The sequence below is a fragment of the Anomaloglossus baeobatrachus genome, chromosome 12 (assembly GCF_048569485.1).
Source record: "Anomaloglossus baeobatrachus isolate aAnoBae1 chromosome 12, aAnoBae1.hap1, whole genome shotgun sequence".
Taxonomy (NCBI): domain Eukaryota; kingdom Metazoa; phylum Chordata; class Amphibia; order Anura; family Aromobatidae; genus Anomaloglossus; species Anomaloglossus baeobatrachus.
This window is the reverse complement of record NC_134364.1, coordinates 98,624,015-98,649,479: the sequence shown is the minus strand read 5'-3', so window position 1 is coordinate 98,649,479 and position 25,465 is coordinate 98,624,015. Positions and strand designations below refer to the sequence as shown.

At 51.2% G+C, this 25,465-nt stretch overlaps 1 protein-coding gene across 2 annotated transcripts; it reads right to left on the bottom strand.

The window, feature by feature from the left end:
- Nucleotides 1-332: 332 nt before the first annotated feature.
- LOC142257476 (dnaJ homolog subfamily A member 1-like) lies at nucleotides 333-23,474 on the bottom strand. 2 transcript variants are annotated; one of them, XM_075329604.1, is made up of 8 exons: nucleotides 23,392-23,474; nucleotides 21,259-21,391; nucleotides 20,941-21,121; nucleotides 20,725-20,829; nucleotides 7,366-7,593; nucleotides 6,488-6,718; nucleotides 1,325-1,425; nucleotides 333-1,215 (listed from the first exon to the last, which is right to left on the bottom strand). In XM_075329604.1, the coding sequence occupies exons 2-8, from the start codon at nucleotides 21,388-21,390 to the stop codon at nucleotides 991-993; spliced, it is 1,203 nt and encodes a 400-aa protein (XP_075185719.1). In that variant the 5' UTR covers nucleotide 21,391; nucleotides 23,392-23,474; the 3' UTR covers nucleotides 333-990. The 2 variants fall into 2 exon arrangements, with proteins under 2 accessions (XP_075185719.1, XP_075185718.1); XM_075329603.1 differs by having other exon boundaries at nucleotides 23,326-23,427.
- Nucleotides 23,475-25,465: the final 1,991 nt, after the last annotated feature.

Here is a 25,465-nt window from a genome sequence, read left to right as displayed (position 1 = left end):
GCACTTTCAGCCCATATTATATATACAATTGTATTTCTGAACATGTTTTTGTAAACAGCTAAAATAACAAAAACTTGTGTCACTGTCCAAATATTTCTGGCCCTGACTGTACATTGCATTACTCATCCTGAGTTACATCCTGTATTATACTCCAGAGCTGTACTCACTATTCTGCTGGTTCACTCACTGTGTACATACATTACATTACTGATCCTGTACTAATCCTGAGCTACCTCCTGTATTATACTCCAGAGCTGCACTTACTGTTCTGCTGGTGCAGTCACTAACCCACATACTCAGTCATGATCAAGAATCCAGGGCCGAGGACTTAATAAAACTCAAGATTTATTCACATTGTGAGGACCTGGCGTTCCTTGGTAAGACAGGTTTGCATCAGATCAGTAAGCGCCTCTGGACCTGGCGCTTCCTTGGTTGCTGCTGAATCAGCAGTATTGCACTTATGGTCCATGTAGCTTGTTCTATGCACCTAGAAAAAGTCTACGGCGGTGGTCTCCAACCACTTGCCATTCTCATCAGAGGAGACAACAGGTCTATGGTTTGTTTTCTTCTCATCTGGCAATATGGCTGGAGTCCAGGAGACGCCGTCATCCAGTGGAATGCATCATCCAGAAATAAATAAATGAGGCGGCACTAGTGGATCAGAAGGATGCCAAAACAGTAGCAAAGAGGCTCTTCATTTACCAGTGCTATGAAAGGTCAACTAGTCTAACTGAAGACCAAAATGGTGGCCGGCGGACAGATCTTCAGACATCTTCTCACTACTTCGTAATATAGACCTTGAGATCGTAGCACCATCGTAACACTTGACTCTACATAGAGTCGAGGGTAAACCGGCAGAAGACTTTGGTGTGCAGAAGAAGATGGTAGATGAGGTCACTGAGGAGACTAAGAACAGAGATTCCCTGCAACCACAGTCTCAAAACCATCTCACAAAGTTCTTGATCCACCATGAATATCCCTGGCAGTGAACTAGGAAGTTTGACACTGCATCGGCTGGGGGTAAAACTCGTTGTCCCGGTCTTCCTCGTACGCTTCTCTTCTGCCTTGATGCTTGTGGTCTTCAGAAGGGTCGTAATTTGACAAGGTGACCTCCTCCATGACTCCTGGAAGGGTCGGTTGTGGTCGAGGTGGGAATAATCCTTGTAACTGTTTCAGGTTGTTTATTGGAAGCCAACCGGGATCGGGGAATTTTACCTGTAATCGAGGACAATGGAGAAACTTAAATAACAAAAGCTTCAAAACGTAAGAACCTGCCAGCTACGGTGTAGCATTTCCATAGCCCACGTTATAGCAGCACCTATACCTGGAAATTAATGATGAGATTGCCTTTCTGGAATGGATCTCGATAGATGGGCATGCCTTCTTTTGGGATGCACTTGATATCCCCAGGCCGGATCACTTTACCTAAATCAAAGGGACAGGACATTATATGAGAGGGTCACACACCTACAACTAACATCTGCAGCTCATCTTACTAAGTGTAGACTTCAAAGGGTTTTATCCCCACCTGTATATATAGAGATTTTTAGATGCGGCTTGTAAAACAAAGCTCTTTTGCAATTTGCTACTTGTTAAAATTTGGAGCCGTTTTTGAGATAGATAAAACTTTTCATTTGTTTACAACTTGTTGCCTAGGAAACAGACCACCAATGGTGCCCAACCTGTAAGAACTGCGCTGAAGTTAGCCGGTATTCGGAAGTAACAACACGCTCCCGTGATCTAGACCAGCTTCAAAACTGTGCTTACAAGCTCAACAGAAAAGTTTGTAAGCACATCAGTGGTTGGTCTCTTATGCAACGAGAAGTAAACAAAAGAAAAAAGTGTTAACATCTCAAGAATGTCTGAAACTTCCAAAACAGGCAGGAAATTGCAAAATTGATTGTTTTTACGAGCCCTACCTGACAATACCCATTTATGAAGGTGAGAAATAACCCCTTAAATGTCACTCCCTGCTCTCTACTAATATATATATATATATATATATATTTATTTATAGAGCACCATTGATTCCATGGTGCTGTACATGAGAAGGGGTTACATACAGAATACATATATACAGTGCCTACAAGTAGTATTCAACCCCCTGCAGATTTAGCAGGTTTGATAAGATGCAAATAAGGTAGAGCCTGCAAACTTCAAACAAGAGCAGGATTTAGTAACAGATGCATAAATCTTACAAACCAACAAGTTATGTTGCTCAGTTAAATTTTAATAAATTTTCAACATAAAAGTGTGGGTCAATTATTATTCAACCCCTAGGTTTAATATTTTGTGGAATAACCCTTGTTTGCAATTACAGCTAATAATCGTCTTTTATAAGACCTGATCAGGCCGGCACAGGTCTCTGGAGTTATCTTGGCCCACTCCTCCATGCAGATCTTCTCCAAGTTATCTACCGTATTTTTCGGACCATAAGACGCACTTTTTTTCCCCCAAATGTTGGGGGAAAGTTGGGGGTGCGTCTTATGGTCTGACTATAGGGCTGCGGCCGGGAACGAGGGTGCTGTGGTGGAGCGGGTCATCGGGGACACGAGCAGGCAGCAGCAGCGCCTGCCGTGACCACGTGGGCCCGCTCATTACATATGCACGCCCATCCTCCCGCCCATCTCTCAGTGCAGAAGCCGGCGCTGACAGGTGGACGGGAGGACGAGCGGGGACGCGCGCATAGTAAAGAGCCGGCCGCATGATCACCCCTGGCAATTACAGCCTGGAGTGATCATGTGCGGCTGTATTCACTGCCCACCGCGCGTCATTACCAGCGCGGGGTGCAGTGAATCAGTACACTCACCCGTCCCCGTGTGTTGAGCCGCCCCCCTGCTGCACGCGATGTCTTCCTGTCTGTGCCGGTCAGCTGATCTGTGCTGAGCCGGTCAGCTGATCTGTGCTGAGCCGGTCAGCTGATCGGCACAGACAGGAAGACATCGCGTGCTGCAGGGGAACGGCTCCACACACACAGGTCAGCGTGCCAGAGAGGAGGATGATCGGTGCTGGAGGGAGTGAGGAAAAGGTGAGTATAAACGTTTTTTTTTTTTCTCTGTGCTATAGGATACAGGCCATATACCAGGATGGTATATGAGCACGATGGGGGCATACAGCAGGATGGGAGTATATGAACAGGCTGGATGGGGGGGGGGGGTGATGTGAACAGGCTGGATGGGGGGGGGGGGGGGGTATGTGAACAGGCTGGATGGGGGGGGGGGGGGTGATGTGAACAGGCTGGATGGGGGGGGGGGGGGGTGATGTGAACAGGCTGGATGGGGGGGGGGGGGGGGTGATGTGAACAGGCTGGATGGGGGGGGGGGGGGGTGATGTGAACAGGCTGGATGGGGGGGGGGGGGGGATGTGAACAGGCTGGATGGGGGGGGGGGGGGGGTATGTGAACAGGCTGGATGGGGGGGGGGGGGGGGGGGGTATGTGAACAGGCTGGATGGGGGGGGGTATGTGAACAGGCTGGATGGGGGGGGGGGGTATGTGAACAGGCTGGATGGGGGGGGGGGGGTATGTGAACAGGCTGGATGGGGGGGGGGTATGTGAACAGGCTGGATGGGGGGGGGGGGGTATGTGAACAGGCTGGATGGGGGGGGGGGTATGTGAACAGGCTGGATGGGGGGGGGTATGTGAACAGGCTGGATGGGGGGGGGGATGTGAACAGGCTGGATGGGGGGGGGGATGTGAACAGGCTGGATGGGGGGGGGGGATGTGAACAGGCTGGATGGGGGGGGGATGTGAACAGGCTGGATGGGGGGGGATATGTGAACAGGCTGGATGAGGGGGGGTATGTGAACAGGCTGGATGGGGGGGGGGGGTATGTGAACAGGCTGGATGGGGGGGGGGTATGTGAACAGGCTGGATGGGGGGGGGGTATGTGAACAGGCTGGATGGGGGGGGGTATGTGAACAGGCTGGATGGGGGGGGGTAGTATGTGAACAGGCTGGATGGGGGGGGGGGGGTATGTGAACAGGCTGGATGGGGGGGGGGGGGGGTATGTGAACAGGCTGGATGGGGGGGGGGTATGTGAACAGGCTGGATGGGGGGGGGGTATGTGAACAGGCTGGATGGGGGGGGGGTATGTGAACAGGCTGGATGGGGGGGGGGGTATGTGAACAGGCTGGATGGGGGGGGGGGTATGTGAACAGGCTGGATGGGGGTTTATAGCAGGATCATATACAAGGCAGGAGGATCATTACCAGGATGGGGTACCTTAGTAGAAAATTTGGGGACATTACCCCCATAACAGTTTCAGCAGCAGATCCTCGCCCCATAACAGTGTGTCATGACCACATTTTTTGCTTAAAGTTTTATTTTCCCATTTTCCTCCTCTAAAACCAGGGTGCGTCTTATAGTCCGGTGCGTCTTATAGTCCGAAAAATACGGTAGGTTCTTTGGGTGTCTCATGTGGACTTTAATCTTGAGCTCCTTCCACAAGCTTTCAATTGGGTTAAGGTCAGGAGACTGACTAGGCCACTGCAACACCTTGATTTTTTCCCTCTTGAACCAGGCCTTGGTTTTCTTGGCTGTGTGCTTTGGGTCGTTGTCTTGTTGGAAGATGAAATGACGACCCATCTTAAGATCCTTGATGGAGGAGCGGAGGTTCTTGGCCAAAAATCTCCAGGTAGGCCGTGCTATCCATCTTCCCATGGATGCGGACCAGATGGCCAGGCCCCTTGGCTGAGAAACAGCCCCACAGCATGATGCTACCACCACCATGCTTGACTGTAGGGATGGTATTCTTGGGGTCGTATGCAGTGCCATCCAGTCTCCAAACGTCACGTGTGTCGTTGGCACCAAAGATCTCGATCTTGGTCTCATCAGACCAGAGAACCTTGAACCAGTCTGTCTCAGAGTCCTCCAAGTGATCATTAGCAAACTGTAGACGAGCCTTGACATGACGCTTTGAAAGTAAAGGTACCTTACGGGCTCGTCTGGAACGGAGACCATTGCGGTGGAGTACGTTACTTATGGTATTGACTGAAACCAATGTCCCCACTGCCATGAGATCTTCCCGGAGCTCCTTCCTTGTTGTCCTTGGGTTAGCCTTGACTCTTCGGACAAGCCTGGCCTCGGCACGGGTGGAAACGTTCAAAGGCTGTCCAGGCCGTGGAAGGCTAACAGTAGTTCCATAAGCCTTCCACTTTCGGATGATGCTCCCAACAGTGGAGACAGGTAGGCCCAACTCCTTGGAAAGGGTTTTGTACCCCTTGCCAGCCTTGTGACCCTCCACGATCTTGTCTCTGATGGCCTTGGAATGCTCCTTTGTCTTTCCCATGTTGACCAAGTATGAGTGCTGTTCACAAGTTTGGGGAGGGTCTTAATTAGTCAGAAAAGGCTGGAAAAAGAGATAATTAATCCAAACATGTGAAGCTCATTGTTCTTTGTGCCTGAAATACTTCTTAATACTTTAGGGGAACCAAACAGAATTCTGGTGGTTTGAGGGGTTGAATAATAAAGGACCCTCTGAATAAACTTTTCACAATTTAAAAAAAAGAAAAGAAATAACATTCTTTTTTGCTGCAGTGCATTTCACACTTCCAGGCTGATCTACAGTCCAAATGTCACAATGCCAAGTTAATTCCGAATGTGTAAACCTGCTAAATCTGCAGGGGGTTGAATACTACTTGTAGGCACTGTAAGTTACAGTAGACAGACTAGTACAGAGGGAAGAGGGCCCTGCGCCCTTGCGGGCTTACATTCTAAAGGGTTTTGGGGAGGAGACAGGTGGTGGGGCGGCAGCTCCGCACGGTGGTGGGGCGGCAGCTCCGCACGGTGGTGGGGCGGCAGCTCCGCACGGTGGTGGGGCGGCAGCTCCGCACGGTGGTGGGGCGGCAGCTCCGCACGGTGGTCGGGCGGCAGCTCCGCACGGTGGTCGGGCGGCAGCTCCGCACGGTGGTGGTGAAGCAGTGAGGTCATTGTAGATTATAGGCATTTCTGAACAGATGGGTTTTCAGGTTCCGTTTGTAGCTTGCAGGGGTAGCAGATAGTCTGACATGTTGAGGCAGCGAGTTCCAGGAGACTGGGGATGCTCGGGAGAAGTCTTGGAGTCGGTTGTGTGAGGAGCGAATGAGAGAGGAGGAGAGCAGGAGATCTTGGGAGGACCGGAGATTACGTTTTGGAGTGTAGCGAGAGATTAGTTAAGAGATATACGGAGGAGACAGATTATGGACGGCTTTGTAGGTCAGTGTTAGTAGTTTGAATTGGATACGGTGGAAGATTGGGAGCCAGTGGAGGGACTTGCAGAGAGGAGAAGCGGGGTGGTATTGAGGAGAGAGGTAGGTCATTCGGGCAGCAGAATTAAGAATGGACGGAGAGGGGCGATCTTGTAAGCAGGGAGACCACAGAGGAGGATGTTGCAGTAGTCGAAGCGGAAGATTATGAGGGCATGCACTATCATTTTTGTAGATTGCGAGTATGTATGCAAGTATATATACATATACACACATACACACAACCTGGCCGCAAAGTACATTACCTGGCCGCGAAGTGACAAGGATTGTCCTTCCATCAAGTGTGTGGACCTTCTGCCTGCAGGCACAGAGGGCATCTGCCAGCCCAATCTCCATGCTCATGACCAGATCATTGCCATTCCTCTGGAAAATCGGGTGTGTCTTCTGCTCTAAGATAATGATGACGTCTCCGGGGTTCAGGCCTGGGGACTGGTCTCCCTCCTCGTGAAAGATTAGCTTTTGTTTGTTCTTCATCCCTGAGAAGAGCCAAAGTCAACAATTATTACACGTAAAAGGGGTATAGTGTTTTTTTTTTTTTTTTTACAAAATGAAAAAGAAAAAAAAAAATGACTTGTCACAAAATATAAAGTGGCTCGTATTGTATTCCTGCTATTTTCCTGAGCATTCGGTTTTTGGTTTTGTCAAAATCAGCCATACTGTTTCAGAGATATGGACTTTTTTGTTTAGTGAGAATTTTATGTTTTTTATCAAGTGGTTGTTGCTCATAGGATTATACACAGCAGCCTAAAGACACGCCCCCGAGGATCCTGTAAGAACCTCCCCCTTACAAAGCCATAAAAATTGTAATTTAATAAAAACATCCACGTCTCTGTAACTGCATGGCGGATTTTAACAAAACAAAACAAAAAAAAAACAAAATACTCAGGAGATCGGAGGTAATAAAACAAGAGAACAATTGGCCACTTCACACTTCGTGATAGGTCTTCTATATGAAGAAAAAAACATTTGTATTCACTGCGCTAGAAGACCTAATAATAGGAACCCGCAAAAGTTGCAACTGTTTGTAATAGGTGATGGCTATGAGCTCCTTCCCTCATTCAGCCAAAATTTAAAGGGGATGACCATAAGTTTCCTCCCCAGTTATTAGCAGGCGAGCACTGACCTTTGTCTATGTGCACGGTCAATATCTTCTTCTCTCTGATGACCTTCCGGCCGCTGCAGACCCGGCATCGATCTCGTGATCTGATAAACTCGCCCTCACCCTGGCACTCGGAACATGTGGCCTGCAGGGTGTGCATTAATCCTGGCATTTGCCCTAGGAGGTGAGTTTCCATGCCACTTCCACGACATTTGGGGCACTGGACCGCTACTCCCTGACGGGCCCCGGAGCCTGCAGAGCAGATCATTAATTAAAGGGATATTGCGCAAGCATATACATTATTTGCCCCAATCAGACTATGTTATATTTGTTTAAATTTTGTTTTATAACCTTCACCTCCCCATTCTATAAAATGGCAACAAGCACCACTAGAAATCAAAAAATTGAGAATATATATATATTATATATAAAAAAAAACAAAAAAAAACAAACAAAAAACACAAGTACTAGCCCACCTCAGTTATTCAGTGAACAGGTAAGTTCAGAAAGTACCTTGCAGAAGCAGCAGGTGGCAGCACTTAACTATCAGGATACTAAATAAATATTATATATATATATATATATATATATATATATATATATATATATATATATATATATATATATATATATATATATATATATATATATATATATATATATATATATATATATTTAGTATATTACACATACACTCTATACAAACATTGATTAGTAGTCCTTTTAACCACTTAATAGCCGCGGGAAGTAAAGTTACGCCCTAGTGGTCATCGTGTTAATCCCCCCGGCTGTCGCGGGCAGTCGGGGGGGGGGGGGTCCACGCACATGTTAGCTGATTTATACAGCTGACATCTGCCTACCAGCAGGGCCGTATTTACCATTAGGCACCCGTGGTCCCGTGCCTGGGGTGGCAGGATGCAGGGGAACGGCACCTTCTAGCATTAAATTTTTTTTTTTCTTTTTTACACATTCATTAAATCCGCTGTATTTTCGGAGGGGGGAGAGGCGCACCTTTATTTATTTGTATCCGCGTCAATTAAGTCGCGAATGCAGACAAACTGCGGCGGCCGGGCACAGAGAGCTGATTGACCCCGGAACTGCCGGCGCCTGCACTTCCGGGGTCACAGGCGCGCCAATCAGCTCCTTCCTCTGTGCTGCGTCCAATGCTGTGTGGATTTCACATGCAGAGCTCACAGCAGGGCGCCGCAGAGGACGCCACGATGGAAGCCGGTGTCAGAAGAGGATACTCACGTGAGCCAGGAAGATGACGGCGGGCCCTGGAGCAGGTAAGTGCTCGCAGAGCTGAAGATTCATAAGGAGCTTGGGGGTGTCTCTAATGCAGACTGGAGATCTGTGTATGGGGTGGGAGGAGAGAAGCTGTTACTGGGGGAGGCTGGGAGGAGAGAGTTTGATGCTGGGGGAGGCTGATGTTGCGGAAGGCTGAAAGGGGGGGGGGGAGGCTGACGCTGGGGGAGGCTGGGAGGAGGGAGGCTGATGCTGAGGGAGGCTGATGCTGGGAGGAGAGAGGCTGATGCTGGGGGAGGCTGGGAGGGGGGAGGCTGATGCTGGGGGAGGCTGGGAGGAGGGAGGCTGATGCTGGGGGAGGCTCGGAGGAGAGAGGCTGATGCTGGGGGAGGCTGGGAGGAGGGAGGCGAGAGGCTGATGCTGGGGGAGGCTGGGAGGGGGGGGAGGCTGATGCTGGGGGGGGGGGGCTGGGCGGAGTGTGGCTGATGCTGGCGGAGGGTGGGAGAAGAGAGGCTGATGCTGGGGGCAGAGAGGCTGATGCTGGGGGAGAGAGGCTGAAGCTGGGGGAGAGGCTGAAGCTGGGGGAAGCTGGGGGAGGCTGAAGCTGGGGGAGGCTGGGGGAGAGAGGCTGATGCTGGGGGGAGAGAGGCTGATGCTGGGGGGAGAGAGGCTGCTGGTGAAGGCGGGGGAGAGCGGCTGCTGATGGGGGAATGGGAGAGAGGGGCCAATCCTAGAGACAGAGGACAAGGGTTGAGGGATAGTGCAATGACAAAATCGATGGCGGGGGAGTGTAAGGACTCAGAATGAGAGGGGGGCAGCATTGGGAGCTCATTATGGAGAAGGGGCAGCATGTGTGGGCTCAGTATGGAGTGGAGCAATGTAGGGGAGCCAATATCAAGAGTGGAATAGTGTGTGTGTGTGTGGGGGGGTGTCTCAGCATAAGCGTTAGTGTGGTGGTCTTAGTATGATGAATGGGGCAGCATGGAGGAGGTGTCATTATGGAAAAGAGGAAGGCAGCATTAGGAGCTCATGGAGAGGGGCAGCATGCATGGGACATTGTGAGGAGGGAACAGCATGCATGGGACACTGTGGAGGGGGCAGCATGCATGGGACACTGGGAGGAGGGGGCAGCATGCATGGGACATTGTGAGGAGGGGGCAGCATGCATGGGACATTGTGAGGAGGGGGCAGCAAGCATGGGACACTGAGGAGGGGGCAGCATGATGTGAGGACAATGTGCAGATCATCTATATATATAATTGCCTTATTCTGTCTGTCTGTCTGTCTGTCTGTCTATCTGTCTGTCTGTCTGTCATGCTCCAAAATTGTGTCCTTACGGTGACACAAAGCTGATTGGCCGCTGGGCTCGCCATGGCCCCGCCCCCCCCACACGGATTGGCCGCTCACCCAGGCTGCGCCCCCACACGGATTGGCCAGCCGCTCGCCCAGGCTCCGCCCCCCCCACAGATTGGCCTCTCGCCCCGGCACCCTGCAGGCATTGGCAATTCAGCCACGCCACGCCCCGCCCCCCTCACGCAATGCACGTTAGCTCTGGCCCCACCCCCTCCCTCCCCCCGCGCATTTCTCTAACTGACACGGCTGTCACGGAGGTGAGTACGGTACTCCCTATCCCCCCCCAACCCCCCCCCCCCCCCCGGCCCCCGCTCCCAAAGGGGTGGTGTGGATACTCGCATGGTTACAAGCGCTGTCACGGAGGTGAGTACTGTACTCCCTCCCCCTCCCCCGGCCCCCGCTCCCACGGCAGTGGTGGGAGTGGTGTGGATACGTTGGTAACCATGCTCGCATGGTTACAAGCCCATCAAGGTCCTGCTGCGCCGGAAGGTCCACACGCACACACACAAACATACACACACATCAGATCACACTCACACTCACTCTCATACACACCTCACATCGCATCCACATACTCACGACATCCTGGGATATCGCTTGCTTCTCGGCGGCGAAAATGTGCTGTTGTGATCTTCCAGGACCTGACGGAGGATCACATGGCCAGAAGCATGTGATATCCCCGGATGTTGTGAGTATGAGCGCGTAAGTGCGATATCGTCAGTGTCTGTGTGTGTGAGTGGATGCGATCGAGTGTGTGTGAGTGGATGCGATCGAGTGTGTGTGAGTGGATGCGATCGGGTGTGTGTGAGTGGATGCGATCGGGTGTGTGTGTGAGTGGATGCGATCGAGTGTGTGTGTGAGTGGATGCGATCGGGTGTGTGTGTGAGTGGATGCGATCGGGTGTGTGTGTGAGTGCATGCGATCGGGTGTGTGTGTGAGTGCATGCGATCGGGTGTGTGAGTGTCGGCAGAGGAGCAGGGCGTGCTGGAGGAGGCTGGGAGCAGAGAGGCTGATCATGGGGAAGAGGGAAATGCTGATGCTGAAGGAGGCTGGGATGGGAAAGCTGGGAAGAAGGAGGCTGGGAGGAGAGAGGCTGATCCTAGGGAAGGCTGGGGAGAGGAGGCTGATGCTGAGGGAGGCTGGAAGGAGAGAGGCTGATGCTGAGGGAGGCTGGGACGAGGGAGGCTGATGCTTAGGGAAGCTGATGCTGGAGGAGGCTGGAAGAACAGAGGCTGATGCTGGTGGAGGCTGATGCTTGGGGAGGCTGATGCTGGGAGAGACTGGGACAGGAAGGCTGATGCTGAGGGAGGCTGGGAGAGGGAGGCTGGGAGGAAGGAGGCTGGGAGGAGAGAGGCTGATCCTTGGGAAAGCTGGGAAAGGGAGGCTGATGCTGAGGGAGGCTGGAAGGAGAGAGCCTGATGCTAGGGACAGAGACGCTGATGCTGGGAGGAGAGAGGCTGATGCTGCGGGCAGAGAGGCTGATGATGCGGGTAGAGAGGCTGATGCTGGCGCAGCATGGCGGATGGAGCACGTTTGGTAATGCGCAGCATGGCGGATGGAGCACGTTTGGCAGTGCGCAGCATGGCGGATGGAGTACGTTTGGCAGTGCGCAGCATGGCGGATGGAGCACGTTTGGGAGTGCGCAGCATGGCGGATGGAGCACGTTTGGGAGTGCGCAGCATGGCGGATGGAGCACGTTTGGGAGTGCGCAGCATGGCGGATGCAGCACGATGGCGAGTGCGGAGTATGGCGGATGGAGCATGTTTGGGAGTGCGCAGCATGGCGGATGGACCACGTTTGGGAGTGCGCAGCATGGCGGATGGAGCACGTTTGAGAGTGCGCAGCATGGGAGATGGAGCACGATGGGGGGTGCGCAGCATAGGGGATGGAGCACGATAGGGAGTGCACTGCATGGGGGATGGAGCACGATGAGGAGTGCCCAGCATGGCGGATGGAGCACGTTTAGGAGTGCGCAGCATGGCGGATGGAGCACGTTTGGGAGTGCGCGGCATGGCGGATGGAGCACGTTTGGGAGTGCGCAGCATAGATGATGGAGCACGATGGGGGGTGCGCAGCATAGGGGATAGAGCACGATGGGGAGTGTGGAGTATGGTGGATGGAGCACATTTGGGAGTGCGCAGCATGGCGGATGGAGCACGTTTAGGAGTGCGCAGCATGGGAGATGGAGCACGATGGGGAGTGTGCAGCGTGGCGGATGGAGCACGATGGGGAGTGCGCAGCATGGGGAATGGAGCACGATGGGGAGTGCGCAGCATGGCGGATGGAGCACGTTTGGGAGTGCGCAGCATGGCGGATGGAGCACGTTTGGGAGTGCGCAGGATGGGAGATGTAGCACGATGAGGGGTGCGCAGCATAGGGGATGGAGCACGATGGAGAGTGCACACCTCCCCCCAACACACACACACGCGCGCACTGCACAACACACCACACACACACACTGGAAACCACAAACAACTGCCCTACACAGACACCCACACACAGACAACGCTGCACACACAAATATACGCACATACCGCACATATATATAACAAAAATCATACATGAACTACACAATACGTAAATTCTAGAATACCCGATGCGTAGAATCGGGCCACCTTCTAGTATTTCATAATTGAGGAAGGTGTGGTGGGTATAATTTATAAGGGAGGGCAGTGTGTAGTTTATTAGGGGCAGTGTGACAGTCACAGTATATAAGTGGGGACGGTGTGGTGGGAATATTTTATACTCATGCTATGTTTTGATGTGCCTGTGGTGATCCCCATTGGGGGGGTTAGTGCCCTTCATTTCTCATTGATACTTTTTCAAGTGTTTTACAGAGTAGATCTGCCTTAAACAGATGTCGAGTGCGAAAACTCAGTGTTACGTTGTCACTAAGGGGCGCGACCACTTAAAGTGCCTAGGGCAGCACGAAGGCAAAATACAGCCCTGCCTACCAGGTAGGAGCAGATCCGCGATCTGCCCATTCCTGTTAACCCCTTAAATGCCGCTGTGAAACTGTCACAGCGGAATAATAGCGGTATTCCGTTACTCACCGCCCGACACCGGAAGTCCCGTGAAGTGACCACGTGGAGCCGATGGTTATCATGGTAGCATAGGGTCACGTGATGACTCCTGTAGCTCACGACTCACTTCCTGTCTCACACGGCCCACAGCTGTGTGAGATATGCTCATCTATCTGTGCAGCTCTGATCAGCAGATATGGAAGAGCGATCAGACTGCTGATCATTATAGTCCCCAGGGCGACTAGTAAAATAGAAAATTAAAAAAAAAAAAAAAAAAAAAAAAAAAAAAAAAAAAAAATCAAACCTAAAAGTTCAAATCACCACCCTTTCGCACCATTAAAAAAATAAATTACACACTCATTTGGTATCACAGTTCAGAAATGCCTAATCTATCAAAATAGAAAATCAATTAATCTGATCGCTAAACGGTGTAGAAGCAAAAGAATTCCAAACGCCAAAATTACGTTTCTTGGATGCCACAAATTTTGCACAAAATGCAATAATAGGTGATCAAAACGTAGCATTTGTGCAAAAATGGTACCATTAAAAAACGTCAGCTCCAGATGCAAAAAATAATCCGTCACTGAGCCATAGATCTCGAAAAATGAGAGAATGCTACAGGTCGCGGTAAATGGAGCAAAACATACACTACTTTTTTTTGGACAAATGTCTGATTTTTTTTAACCAGTTAAACTTATACACATTTGGTGTCTACAAACTCGCACTGACCTCAGGCATCTCGCCCACACATATAGTAAACACAGTGAATAAAATTTCTCAAAAACAATTGTGCAATCGCACTTTTTTGCTATTTTTCTGCATTTGGATTTTTTTTTGCCGTTACAGTACACTATATGCTAAAACTCTTAAATGTACAGCTTGATCCGCAAAAAACGAGCCCTTATATGACCATATTGACTGAAAAATAAAAAAAAAAATAAAAAAAGTTACGGCTCTCTGAAAACGGGTGGCGGAAATTATATAAACCGGAAAGCACAAAAAAAAACAAAAAAAACGCCCGGTCGTGAGGGGGTTAACAGCCTGACACTTTTCAGCAATTCTAAACACATGCTACTTAGCTCTTTAGAACCAGGTCCGTTTGGATCTTAAAAGGTAATGTGTCATCGGAAAAGGACTTTGTGCTAAAATCTTGGTTTTTTTTGTGGTAAATGTACTTTTAAAAAATTTTTGGCAATGTTTTTTCCCCCTGCATCATAACTGGGATTAAAAAGGCAACAAAAGCTTGTTTATATTTTTTCTTAGCAGTTGTTATTTTTGTTTGCTCCTTATTAAAAAAAACAAAATAAATAAATATAGAAATCTTGCAATTCTCACACTGACCACTGGGATTTTTTTCCGACTCTAACTTCCTGTTATTTTTAGGATACAAACACATGCACATTACCAGCAATGAAAAGACTTTGACCCAATCTCTGTCAAGAAACATCTAATGCGCGTGTGTCTTATTAAAGGGAGGTGGAGGTGAGCTGTGACATCACCTTCTGTGAATGGTGGATGTTGTGTATAAAGATATTTTGAAACATTGTAAACCTGACTTTGATGATATGTAAACTGCTGAAAACGCTGCCTGAATGGTCAGGAATTAGGAGTCTAAGATAGCCCCAATGGCCAGTGAGAGAATTGCAAGACTTTAAATTTATTTTTATAAAGATAGTGATATAAACACCTCCATAGTGCAGTGTATTATGCCTGTCAGTGAAGATGTCCGTGTAAAACCGGTCTGATTATATATATTATACACACACACAAATGCTTCACAAAATCCCAGTTAAAAAAACCCAAACAAAAATAAATAAAATTATATAATATATATATATATATATATATATATATATATATATATATATATATATATATATATATATATATATATATATATATATCACATACCGTATTTTTCGGACCGTAAGGCGCACTTTTTTTCCCCCAAATGTTGGGGGAAAGTTGGGGGTGCGTCTTATGGTCTGACTATAGGGCTGCGGCTGGGAATGAGGGTGCTGCGGGTCATCGGGGGCACGAGCAGGCAGCAGTAGCGCCTGCTCGTGACCACGTGGGCCCGCTCATTACATATGCACGCCCATCCTCCCGCCCATCTCTCAGCGCTGAAGCCGGCACTGACAGGTGGGCGGAAGGATGAGCGGGGACGCGCGCATAGTAAAGAGCCGGCATGATCACCCCTGGCAATTACAGCCTGGAGTGATCGTGTGCGGCTGTATTAACTGCCCCCCGCGCGTCATTACCAGCGCGGGGTGCAGTGAATCAGTACACTCACCCGTCCCCGTGTGTGGAGCCGCCCCCCTGCTGCACGCGATGACTTCCTGTCTGTGCCGGTCAGCTGATCTGTGCCGGTCAGCTGATCGGCACAGACAGGAAGACATCGCGATGCAGCAGGGGAACGGCTCCACACACACACAGATCAGCGTGCCAGAGAGGAAGATATGATCGGTGCTGCAGGGAGTGAGGAAAAGGTGAGTATAAACGTTTATTTTTTTCTCTGTGCTATAGGATACAGGCCATATACCAGGATGGTATATGAGCAGGATGGGGGGGGGGGGCATGTGAACAGGCTGGATGGGGGGGGGGGCATGTGAACAGGCTGGATGGGGGGGGGGCATGTGAACAGGCTGGATGGGGGGGGGGGGCATGTGAACAGGCTGGATGGGGGGGGGGGCATGTGAACAGGCTGGATGGGGGGGGGGCATGTGAACAGGCTGGATGGGGGGGGGGCATGTGAACAGGCTGGATGGGGGGGCATGTGAACAGGCTGGATGGGGGGGGGGGCATGTGAACAGGCTGGATGGGGGGGGGGCATGTGAACAGGCTGGATGGGGGGGGGGGGGCATGTGAACAGGCTGGATGGGGGGGGGCATGTGAACAGGCTGGATGGGGGGGGGGGGGCATGTGAACAGGCTGGATGGGGGGGGGGCATGTGAACAGGCTGGATGGGGGGGGGGCATGTGAACAGGCTGGATGGGGGGGGGCATGTGAACAGGCTGGATGGGGGGGGGCATGTGAACAGGCTGGATGGGGGGGGGCATGTGAACAGGCTGGATGGGGGGGGCATGTGAACAGGCTGGATGGGGGGGGGCATGTGAACAGGCTGGATGGGGGGGGGGGGGCATGTGAACAGGCTGGATGGGGGGGGAGCATGTGAACAGGCTGGATGGGGGGGGGGCATGTGAACAGGCTGGATGGGGGGGGCATGTGAACAGGCTGGATGGGGGGGGGGGGGCATGTGAACAGGCTGGATGGGGGGGGGGGGCATGTGAACAGGCTGGATGGGGGGGGCATGTGAACAGGCTGGATGGGGGGGGGCATGTGAACAGGCTGGATGGGGGGGGGCATGTGAACAGGCTGGATGGGGGGGGCATGTGAACAGGCTGGATGGGGGGGGGGGCATGTGAACAGGCTGGATGGGGGGGGCATGTGAACAGGCTGGATGGGGGGGGGCATGTGAACAGGCTGGATGGGGGGGGGCATGTGAACAGGCTGGATGGGGGGGGGCATGTGAACAGGCTGGATGGGGGGGGGGGGGCATGTGAACAGGCTGGATGGGGGGGGAGCATGTGAACAGGCTGGATGGGGGGGGAGCATGTGAACAGGCTGGATGGGGGGGGAGCATGTGAACAGGCTGGATGGGGGGGGGGCATGTGAACAGGCTGGATGGGGGGGGGGGGCATGTGAACAGGCTGGATGGGGGGGGGGGCATGTGAACAGGCTGGATGGGGGGGGCATGTGAACAGGCTGGATGGGGGGGGGCATGTGAACAGGCTGGATGGGGGGGGGCATGTGAACAGGCTGGATGGGGGGGGGCATGTGAACAGGCTGGATGGGGGGGGGCATGTGAACAGGCTGGATGGGGGGGGGCATGTGAACAGGCTGGATGGGGGGGGGCATGTGAACAGGCTGGATGGGGGGGGGCATGTGAACAGGCTGGATGGGGGGGGGCATGTGAACAGGCTGGATGGGGGGGGGCATGTGAACAGGCTGGATGGGGGGGGGCATGTGAACAGGCTGGATGGGGGGGGGCATGTGAACAGGCTGGATGGGGGGGGGCATGTGAACAGGCTGGATGGGGGGGGGCATGTGAACAGGCTGGATGGGGGGGGGCATGTGAACAGGCTGGATGGGGGGGGGCATGTGAACAGGCTGGATGGGGGGGGGCATGTGAACAGGCTGGATGGGGGGGGGCATGTGAACAGGCTGGATGGGGGGGGCATGTGAACAGGCTGGATGGGGGGGGCATGTGAACAGGCTGGATGGGGGGGGCATGTGAACAGGCTGGATGGGGGGGGCATGTGAACAGGCTGGATGGGGGGGGCATGTGAACAGGCTGGATGGGGGGGGCATGTGAACAGGCTGGATGGGGGGGGCATGTGAACAGGCTGGATGGGGGGGGCATGTGAACAGGCTGGATGGGGGGGGCATGTGAACAGGCTGGATGGGGGGGGCATGTGAACAGGCTGGATGGGGGGGGCATGTGAACAGGCTGGATGGGGGGGGCATGTGAACAGGCTGGATGGGGGGGGCATGTGAACAGGCTGGATGGGGGGGGGCATGTGAACAGGCTGGATGGGGGGGGGCATGTGAACAGGCTGGATGGGGGGGGGCATGTGAACAGGCTGGATGGGGGGGGGCATGTGAACAGGCTGGATGGGGGGGGGCATGTGAACAGGCTGGATGGGGGGGGGCATGTGAACAGGCTGGATGGGGGGGGGCATGTGAACAGGCTGGATGGGGGGGGGCATGTGAACAGGCTGGATGGGGGGGGCATGTGAACAGGCTGGATGGGGGGGGCATGTGAACAGGCTGGATGGGGGGGGCATGTGAACAGGCTGGATGGGGGGGGGCATGTGAACAGGCTGGATGGGGGGGGGCATGTGAACAGGCTGGATGGGGGGGGGCATGTGAACAGGCTGGATGGGGGGGGGCATGTGAACAGGCTGGATGGGGGGGGGCATGTGAACAGGCTGGATGGGGGGGGCATGTGAACAGGCTGGATGGGGGGGGCATGTGAACAGGCTGGATGGGGGGGGCATGTGAACAGGCTGGATGGGGGGGGCATGTGAACAGGCTGGATGGGGGGGGCATGTGAACAGGCTGGATGGGGGGGGCATGTGAACAGGCTGGATGGGGGGGGGCATGTGAACAGGCTGGATGGGGGGGGGCATGTGAACAGGCTGGATGGGGGGGGCATGTGAACAGGCTGGATGGGGGGGGCATGTGAACAGGCTGGATGGGGGGGGCATGTGAACAGGCTGGATGGGGGGGGCATGTGAACAGGCTGGATGGGGGGGGCATGTGAACAGGCTGGATGGGGGGGGCATGTGAACAGGCTGGATGGGGGGGGCATGTGAACAGGCTGGATGGGGGGGGCATGTGAACAGGCTGGATGGGGGGGGCATGTGAACAGGCTGGATGGGGGGGGCATGTGAACAGGCTGGATGGGGGGGGCATGTGAACAGGCTGGATGGGGGGGGCATGTGAACAGGCTGGATGGGGGGGGCATGTGAACAGGCTGGATGGGGGGGGCATGTGAACAGGCTGGATGGGGGGGGCATGTGAACAGGCTGGATGGGGGGGGCATGTGAACAGGCTGGATGGGGGGGGCATGTGAACAGGCTGGATGGGGGGGGCATGTGAACAGGCTGGATGGGGGGGGCATGTGAACAGGCTGGATGGGGGGGGCATGTGAACAGGCTGGATGGGGGGGGCATGTGAACAGGCTGGATGGGGGGGGCATGTGAACAGGCTGGATGGGGGGGGCATGTGAACAGGCTGGATGGGGGGGGCATGTGAACAGGCTGGATGGGGGGGGGCATGTGAACAGGCTGGATGGGGGGGGGCATGTGAACAGGCTGGATGGGGGGGGGCATGTGAACAGGCTGGATGGGGGGGGGCATGTGAACAGGCTGGATGGGGGGGGGCATGTGAACAGGCTGGATGGGGGGGGGCATGTGAACAGGCTGGATGGGGGGGGGCATGTGAACAGGCTGGATGGGGGGGGGCATGTGAACAGGCTGGATGGGGGGGGGCATGTGAACAGGCTGGATGGGGGGGGGCATGTGAACAGGCTGGATGGGGGGGGGCATGTGAACAGGCTGGATGGGGGGGGGCATGTGAACAGGCTGGATGGGGGGGGCATGTGAACAGGCTGGATGGGGGGGGGCATGTGAACAGGCTGGATGGGGGGGGGCATGTGAACAGGCTGGATGGGGGGGGGCATGTGAACAGGCTGGATGGGGGGGGGCATGTGAACAGGCTGGATGGGGGGGGGCATGTGAACAGGCTGGATGGGGGGGGCATGTGAACAGGCTGGATGGGGGGGGCATGTGAACAGGCTGGATGGGGGGGGCATGTGAACAGGCTGGATGGGGGGGGCATGTGAACAGGCTGGATGGGGGTTTATAGCAGGATCATATACAAGGCAGGAGGATCATTACCAGGATGGGGTACCTTAGTAGAGAATTTGGGGACATTACCCCCATAACAGTGTCAGCAGCGGATCCTCGCCCTATAACAGTGTGTCATGACCACATTTTTTGCTTAAAGTTTTATTTTCCCATTTTCCTCCTCTAAAACCAGGGTGCGTCTTATAGTCCGGTGCGTCTTATAGTCCGAAAAATACGGTACATACACCGTATTTTTCGGACTATAAGACGCACCTGACTATAAGACGCACCCTGGTTTTAGAGGAGGAAAATAGGAAAATAAAATTTTAAGCAAAAAATGTGGTCATGACACACTTATGGGGCGATGATCTGCTGCTGACACTCTTATGGGGTAATGTCCTGCTCCTATTCTCCCCATGCTGCTCCTATACTCCCCATGCTGCTCATAATATACCCATATCCTGCTATATGCCCTCATACTGCTCATATACTCCCCAGCCTGCTATATACCCTCATCCTGCTCAGAAACTCCCCATGCTGCTCATGATATACCCCTATCCCGCTATATGCTCTCATCCTGGTGTATGACCGCATCCTGTGGCACATAAAAAATAAAAATAAACGTTCATACTCACCTCACCTCACTCCCTGCAGCATCGCGATGTCCTCCGGTGGTCTGTGCCGGTGGCTGCGTGTGGACACATGCGCACAGCGATGACATCATCGCTGTGCGCGCCGCTAGTCACGCAAGTCAGCTGACCAGAGAGACGGGAGGAGGAGCAGTGCTGCAGGGGAACGGTGAGTAATCTGTACTGATTCACTGCCCTCCGCACTGATGATGATGCGCAGGGGGCAGCCGCACATGATCACTCCAGGCTGCAGTTGCCAGGGGTGATCATGCGGGCCGGCTGTTTATACCTGCCCATCCTCCCACCCACCTGTCAGCGCCGACTTCACCGCTGAGAGATGGGCGGGAGGATGGGCGTGCATATTAAATGAGCGGGTTCACGTGGTCACGGTAGGCGCTGCTGCTGCCTGCTCGTGCCCCCGATGACCCGCTCCACCGCAGCACCCTCATTCCCCGCAGCCACAGTCAGACCATAAAACGCACCCCCAACTTTCCGGGGGAAAAAAAGTGCGTCTTATGGTCCAAAAAATACGGTATATATATTTTTATTAAGTACCGCCATATTTGAATTATAAAGATATAAAATGTTATTAAAAAAAAATAAAAAGCTTGGTTTTATTAGTATGCCTTAATAAAAAAAAGCTAATTTTTTTTAGCCACTGAAGCATATAAAAAAGGATCCCCTAGCGGTAGTGGACATAATGGGGCGCTGTCCGCTCACCTTTACACTTGGGGCAGATGATGTTCTTCTGGAGGGAGAGTTTCCGGGTGGCCCCGTTGCACATGTCCTCCAAAGAGACCGACAGGTGATGGGTGACTGTTTTCCCTGAGAACAGAAGCTCAATCCATTAAATGATTCTATCCAAGACCTCTGCTTTCAGTCAGTGAATGGGGCGCATCAACACCTCTTTTTTTGCGGTCTGCCACTCTCCTTTACCTTTTCTGTCACCTCGCGATTGACTTCTGCAGCCGCCACCAAAGAAGACACTGAATATGTCCATGGCCGGGCCATGATGTCCACTTTGACCGTCTCTCAACCCCGACTCTCCGCCGTGATCGTACAGGTCTCTTTTGTGGGAATCTGACAGCACCTCGTAGGCTTTGGAGATCTGTTTGAACTACAAAAAGAATAATATGGAAAGATTTTTCCTGCGCAGTACCTTTAATAAATAGACAGTTTAACCCTCCAGTCGCATCTAAAGCTGCATCAAAGTACAGTGCCGGCCCCATATCAAAAGAAATGCCATGTTCTTACCTTTTCTCCAGCATTGGGGTTCTTATCCGGGTGATATTTTAACGCCAACCGCCTGAACGCCCGTTTTATCTCTTCGCATGTGGCGGCTGGAGGGACCCCCAGAATGTCGTAATAAGCAGTTTCCTTCACCATCCTGCCGAAATAGAAAGAGGTGGAGGTGTACAACCTCAGGACGGGTCATCAATATCAGATTGGTGAAACTCTAACCCCCCCCTGGCACCCCACCTCCCCTTACTGTGATCTGTCAACCTTCAATCAACTGATCATTGGGGATGCCTCGTGTTGAACCCCCACAGATATGACAAGAATTAATATCCCACCCTTTTAACTCCCCGGGTGTTCATTATTACCCAGCAATTATGATAGATACCTAAACGATTACATGCTACAGACTACGGCATCTAAGCGGTTAACAATTTTAGCTCTGATCCTGAAGCTCTAACACATAATTTACCAGTGCTCCAGATGTCCCAGGACACATAGGTCAACAAACAAGTATATGCAAATTTCATCCATAAGTGGGCCATCGAGGTGGAACGTTAGCTTGATCAGGAGTAGAGTTTTAATAAGTATTTTACACAGCAATGATCATTTATAGTCACTGGGTATATAGGTGGCTTACACACTAACAGATCGGTAAAGACTGCCACCCAATTGCGTATGAGTCCACCGGATCTATTGCCCTTACATTACATAGAGCACCAGAGGGTGTAATAAGGCGAAACATAACTCCAGATGGAGATATAACCATGCTACTCTTGTAGACTGTGAGCCCTCGCAGGCAGGGTCCTCTCTCCTCCTGTACCTTTTATTGTTTATGATTATTGTAATTGTCCTTATTATGTATACCCCTTTCACATGTAAAGCGCCATGGATTCAATGGCGCTATAATAAATAAAATATTAATTATTATTAATAATAATACTTACCTCCCTCTGGTGGTCGAAAACAGACACCAGGTTCAAACTATTTGGGTGACTGGCTACATAAGTCATAATACCTGTGAGCTATTAAAAACATATATGCACACACACACACACATAAACATATATATATATATATATATATATAAAAAAAAATCTCGTAAGTTAAAAGATATATTGGATTGAAAAAAAATATATATATATATTTTTTCTTTATATATAATATTTTTTATTTATGATACATTTATATATTTATTTAGATGATTGATGTATGTATTATTTAAAGTGTGTGTGTATATATTTATATATATTAATTTCTCATAGACAGTAAATATTTAAAGTATTTTTTAATTTACATGTAAATTTAAAGTCTCCTGTGAGATTAGGAGTAGCAATATGGAGTGACATGGACAGTGACCAATTGGCATGCCACTTAAGTGCTGCGGTCATTAATTGACAGCGGTATTTAGGTGGTTGAATACGGTAGCAGCAATCTGAGTTAGCGCCGATCGCTGCTGTTACATCACAGCCAGCAAGTGGCAAGGCGCCATTACATTATATAGTGTCAGAGCACGGTACTGCAGATCCACCTCATTTCATGTATGGGAGCACTGCAGTACCGTTCATGGCCACATCTTCAGAAGGGCGCTGTTGTCGCTTCTGATCATCCTGAGGTCAGTGGTCACACTGTCTTTGCCCCAAACTCCTCACGGCTGACAATTCGTTACAATTGCATCTAGCAAGCGGAGATCTTGAAAGTTGAGAAACTTCCCTTGTACTTCTACAATATGCAGGTGGACACCAGTGTGAAGGCTTTCTAGAACGTTCTCCTGTCACCCCCTCCCTTCCCCCACCAATAATAAGGAGGGGCCACTGGAAGTTCCTAGAAGTTGTTCCTGTTTGTCTCACCTGACTGTAGACGCAGCAGACTGTTTACATGCATGAGGGTCCACATGGCAGACCCCACATGCGCATACAGCCTATATATGCATCCACACAACAGCCCATAGAGCACACAGCTCCTATCCCCGGCCCCACACACACTGAGCACATACCCGCAGAGTGCAAGCTCTTGGGCTCACTCTCTGTGACCATACCGGCAGATATTATTGCAGTTAGGTATTTGGAGGGGTTTGTGTCTTACCTGTAACCCGACCCCCTGCCCAAACCGGCTGCAACGTCACAGCTCACCACCACCCTGCGCCTGTACCTTTAATTCCTCTCCGAACTCTCTGGAAGCACGGCCACGCCCCCTTCCCGGACGAGATCCCGCCCAGCATCACGCCTCTTGGCCGAATATGTATTAAGCCACTCCTATTTACACTCAAGCCGCAACCCTTCCCTATTTCATATTGACAAATAAGCCACGCCCCCCAAGACGTTACAGTCCACGCCTAGTCACCAATCAAAGCCGAAGCCACGCCCTTTCCTGCTACGTTGCTGTAGTATCATCGGCTTTCTAATCTCCCGCTTTTTCTATGGAACCCTCTGGAATCAGCACCCCCTCCCCGCTCGGTAGCCACGCCCACTGTATAAATAGCGTGCTTCCTTTGTGAAGTCCTTACAGATTCACCTCAGACCTCACAATTCCGCTCGGAGCTGCTGCAAAGATCGACTGAAGCGCGCTTTACCTCAGATTTTTCATGTTTACCTCTTACCTGCTTCCGAGAACCATAACCTTTTTATTTTTCTGTCAACAAAGCCATATGAGGGCTCATTTTTTTCCGGGCGAGTTGTAGGTTTGAATTTCGCCACTCTGTTTACCACATAATAGACCAAAAAACATGACGTGAGGTGAAATGGGAAAAAAAATGCATTTTTTAAATTTTTTTTAATGTTCTTCACTGTAAGGTTAACCTTTTCACCGCCGGGAGATTTTATATTAACCATTTTTTTTTTCCTCTCCTTCGGAGAGCCTTAACTTTTTTATTTTTCTGTCAGTATCGTCACATAAGGGCTTATTTTTTTGCGGGACAATCTGTACTTTTGAAAGAAAGCAATAGTTTTACCATACATTGTAGTGGAAAACGGAAAAAAAAAAATCCAAATGTGGAGAGATAGTGAAAAAAGTAATTTCACAATGGTTTGGGGTATTTTTTTATTCACCATGTTCACTATATGGTAAAACTGATGTGTCGGTGTGATGCCTCACGTTGGTACGAGTTCGTAGATACCAAATATGTATAGTTTTACTTTTACATAAGTAAAAAATTCTGAAGTTTGTCCAAAAAAAGAATTGTGCTTTTGATGCCATTTTCCGAGACCCCTGGCGCTCCCATTTTTTGGGATTTGGTGCTCAGTGATGTCTTATTTGTTTGTGTCTTGAGCCAACGTTTTTAGGCTAGGTTTGCACACTGCGTCTTTTTGACGCTGCGTTTTTGGCCGCTAAAAACGCACAAAAACGCACCTGCGTCGAAAAAACGCGTAAAAAACGCATGCGTTTTTACCGCGATTTGGTGCGTTTTTGGCTGCGTTTTGCTGCGTATTTGATCTCTGCATTTTGTTGCGTTTTTCCAATGCATTGCATGGGGGAAAAACGCAGAAAAGAATTGACATGTCCATTTTTTTTTCAAGCTCAAAAACGCAGCTTTAGGCTATGTGCACACAGTGCGTTTTTCACGGTGTTTTTGCGCGTTTTTTGGGTGCATTTTTGGCCTCAAAACTGCAGGACTTTGCTTCCCCAGCAAAGTCTATGAGTTTTCATTTTTGCTGTCCGCACACATCTGGTTTTTTTTACCTGCGTTTTTGAGTTAAAAAAAAAAATGGACATGTCAGTTCTTTCCTGCGTTTTTCTGCGTTTTCCCCCCATGCAATGCATTGGAAAAACGCAGCAAAACGCAGAGATCCAAAACGCAGCCAAAAACGCACCAAATCGCGGCAAAAACGCATGCGTTTTTTGATGCAGGTGCGTTTTTGTGCGTTTTTAGCGGCCAAAAACGCAGCGTCAAAAAGACGCAGTGTGCGAACCTAGCCTAAAAAAACAGTTGTGTGCGGACAGCAAAATTGAAAACTCAGACTTTGCTGGGGAAGCAAAGTCATGCAGTTTTGAGGCCAAAAACGCACCCGAAAAACGCGCACAAACGCCGCGAAAAACGCACTGTGCGCACATAGTCTTAATGATACCATTTTTGTTCAGATGCGCAGTTTTGATCGCCTGTTATTGCATGTTGTATGTAATGTTTCGGTGACCAAAAAACTTAATTTTGGCCTTTGACTTTTTTTTTTTGCCACACCGTGTACCGAACAGATTAATTGATTTTATATTTTGATAGATCAGGCATTTC

Bases quoted from the DNA above. Each gene is read 5' to 3' on its own strand.
- LOC142257476 (XM_075329604.1), bottom strand. From the start codon at position 21,390: ATGGTGAAGGAAACTGCTTATTACGACATTCTGGGGGTCCCTCCAGCC. The intron at 1,426-6,487 runs GTAATGTACTTT...CCTTTGATTTAG, and splicing joins CCTTGTCACTTCGCGGCCAG to GTAAAGTGATCCGGCCTGGG. The intron at 1,216-1,324 runs GTATAGGTGCTG...CCTCGATTACAG, and splicing joins ATCTCATCATTAATTTCCAG to GTAAAATTCCCCGATCCCGG.